General features: G+C 38.4%; 1 protein-coding gene across 1 annotated transcript in view; it reads right to left on the bottom strand.

Annotated features, from left to right (window-relative positions):
• Positions 1–704: 704 nt before the first annotated feature.
• The window catches only part of LOC110026380 (basic leucine zipper 4-like), a 7,064-nt gene continuing 4,173 nt past the window's right edge, over positions 705–3,595 (bottom strand). Inside the window, exon 2 of the mRNA XM_020727293.1 lies at positions 705–904. Within this exon, the coding sequence (XP_020582952.1) occupies positions 705–904 (200 nt within the window). The remainder of the gene's footprint in view (positions 905–3,595) is intronic.

Here is a 3,595-nt window from a genome sequence, read left to right as displayed (position 1 = left end):
TATAACTTAGGCAACCTCCGATGAACGAAACTTTTATTGCTTACCAGAGATAAGAACCAATACATTCTTTGAGGTTTTCTCTCAAGGCTCACATCCATCGTCTCTCTCTCTTTCTCTTTCTCGGGTTATATGCATTCACGAATAAAACGAAATTCTACATGTCTAAAGGATTCAACATTGTCCTAAAACCAGTAAATATATTGTTTGTATTAAGTCTTTAGCGAGAGTGAATTGTAGGATGTTATCAATACTTCTTCTAAAAAATTAAAATATTTTATTTGAATGGCTTTTGAATTGAAGTCAATAACTAAAAGACCCGTGAGTACATTGAATGAATTTTAAATTTCACAACCCTACATCATATTCAACTAGCCTTACATCATGTTGAAACATAACTACATGCAAGAGTGACATCAAGTCTACTTCGAGAAAAAAGGTTTCCATTTCAAATCTATGATTCCGATGTAAAATGGAATTAAAAGGTGCATAATTTTTTAATCATATTTTAAATTAATTTGAGACAAATCTAATTATTTTATTAAGTAATATTTAAATTATTACTCAGCATATATCTCCTTAAAATATACAAAACAAAAATCTTATAGATTTTTTACTCGTATTGATCTGAATTGCATTTAATGAGGCGTCCAAGATTGAACAGCGTCAACTCATAGTTCAACTTAGCAGAAATCAAGTACCTGCCATTAGTGCCAGATTAGCAAGAGCTCGGAGAGCCTGCTGGTCAACACGTGGAGCCAGTCTCTAGCATAACAACAGAACGGTATGAGCTGTCCGTTACGCGAAACCGCCATGAATTTACCCCGCCTCGCGGCCGGCGTCTTTTCCTGACCCGCGGTTCCTGGATTCCACTTGGCGGTTTTCCGATACCATTGTTTAAGATCACCTAACCATGACTTACCCTCCCAAAATCGGAATCAATAGCTGTATTCCATTTGCTTTGGGGGAGAAGCACAACGGGGGTAGGAATGTAGGCGGAGCAGAACCAGGTGAATCCGTTTGTTAATTTCCCGGTTCGCGGTCGTTAACACGAATTGTGCGCGTGATTGTACTGTGGGAGCTTTTGGAGACGCGGTCACACACGGTGGGGATCTTTTACTGGGTCGTTAGCGACGGGTTTGGATTGGGGGACTCGGACCGGTCTCTTTCCAAAGCTGCCCGGCCGGGTCGACCCGCGACGTCCCACCTGTCTTTTTTAATAAAACTTTGGATCTTCACGATGTTTTGAAGTTTAGAACTCGCATGGTAATTTGTTGGAATCTAAACAGCTGCAAGTGGAATCAATTTGCTTGCAGACCATTACAACAACAACAGCAACAAAATTTTTATCTCACCAATTAGAGTCGGTTGTGATGCGTGTTAGAAAATTCGCGACGGTAGAGTAATGAATTATTGTCTTAGCATTGCACGAGAATTCAACACATATAGATAACAAAAAAAAGTAAGCATAATGAGACACATCAACTTTTTACGTGAAAATCCCTTGAAATGAGGAAAAATCACGGGGCCTAACCCAGTTGAAATAATCCACTATAAATGTACACAAGTTCATTCTTCCCCTAAATTAGCGAAGATAAATTTACAAAATTGCATAAATATAATCTGATTGCAATTTTTGGTGACAACAAGTTGCAAGAGTCATTGTAGATGGTTGATCCAGAAGCGTTGATTAACCAGAGAAGTCATAGTAAGCAGTTGCAGGACCTGTGAATCACGTAAACTGTAGTTGGCGAGTATTGGTGACGTTTATAAATTGTTGGGGTCGAAGTCGGGAACTGCATGAGCTGATGATTGTGTAGGTCATTGTTGGCCTATGAACCGTAGTGGTAAGCAGTGGTGACGTCCATAGACCGTTAGGACTGGAGTCGAGAGCTGCATGAGCTGATGACCACGTTAGTCTTAGTTGGCATATGAACCATAGTTGTGAGCTCTTGTCTTACAGACGGGAGAGAGTTACTAAATTTTTCAAGTTACGACGTTGACTGACAATGTCTGGTCAGCGGCGGTTGACGACGATTGTCGGTGGTCAATGACTGTCGGCGGATGACGGTCAGTGATGGTCGACGACGATCAGCGGTGGTCGACGGCCGTTGGCGGGGGTAGACGACCTTCAGCGGTGGTGCTAGACTTCAGCTCCTTATCCAAGCCTCAAGTTCTTTCCCAAGGCTTCTGCTCAGTCTCATGTGAGGGGTAGGGGTCTATTTACAGTATTATGGGTGCAATTAATGTAATAATATAAACCATTTTGATCGGATGGTCCGGAGAGCTTCCCTCAATCATGAGGTGTTTAATGGACATTTGAGTGCCTTAATGATGTCAGAATAAAGTGATCTTGGGCTCGTTGGATTTGTTTTGTTGAGGCGCTCAATTTGAGTATAAACTTGTTATATTCGACAACTGTTTGACCTTCCAATTGTGTCCAAAAATCTTCTAATTGTTGTTCAATGACTGGATATGAGCTTGATTTGACTCGGATTGAGCTAGTTTTCATATCACTATGTCCATCTCATCAAGCCGGTCAGTTTGATTATAAGTTACTAAAATCGGAACTCTGGAAGATTTTTTATCAAGATTTGAATGTTTATTATTAAAAATGTTGTCTCAAGATTCGTGTCATGCCTCGAGATTCGTGCTGAATGATGAAAATTTGCTAATGGCGTATCAAGTTGCATGAATCTTTTTCTCGAGTGTGTCATATTTAGTGTCGTATTTTTATTTAATTCTAATAAATTAATATCATTTCTTATACAATATGCTTAAGTCATCATAGGTCTACCTCTGTCTTTCTTACCATAAATAAAATCTAAAACATCTACTCTTCCAATTGGATCATCAGATGATCGAAGTTTAATGTGACCAAACCATCTAAGACGACTCTCTCTAATTTTGTTCGTCATTGGAGCTACACCAACCCTATCACGTATATATTTATTTCGCATTCTATCTCTAAGTGGTAAAGCCACTCATTCACCTAATCATTCTCATCTCGACGACACTTAAATTAGGTTTATGCTTCTCTTTTAAAGGCCAACATTCAACACCATAGTGCATTACAAGTCTCACCACCAACTTATAAAATTTTCCTTCAGTCTAATCGGTATTTTTCTATCACACAATATGCCTAAAGCATTCATTCGCTTCAACCAACTAACTTGAATTCTACTAATAACATCCCCATCAATATCACCATCACTTTGAACAATAGAACTGAGGTATCTAAAGCGTTCACATCTTTTAACGCTTGTGGACCATTGAAAATTAAATTTTTTGTAATGCATTTATTACACGAAAATAATAACTTTGTCATGGACACCTACAGAAACTTTGAGGGTGTACAGAAAAATTTTAGAAGCTTAGTTTTGCACGAAGATTTTACACAAATATGTGAAAATATAGGGCATGAGACGTTGAGAATTTTACAAAAAAAAGTTATGAAATGAAAAATCTGGGGACTAGCTAAATGAAAATGACTGCATTACATAGGTGTAAGTTATAAAATTATGCTCATCTCCTAAATAAGAGAAGACAAAATTAAAACAGTGTGGATCATTGGCTTTGCTTTTTCTGAGAGGCATGA

This window comes from Phalaenopsis equestris, unplaced genomic scaffold, assembly GCF_001263595.1.
Source record: "Phalaenopsis equestris unplaced genomic scaffold, ASM126359v1 Scaffold000369, whole genome shotgun sequence".
NCBI lineage: Eukaryota > Viridiplantae > Streptophyta > Magnoliopsida > Asparagales > Orchidaceae > Phalaenopsis > Phalaenopsis equestris.
This window is presented reverse-complemented; position numbering and strand designations above follow the sequence as displayed.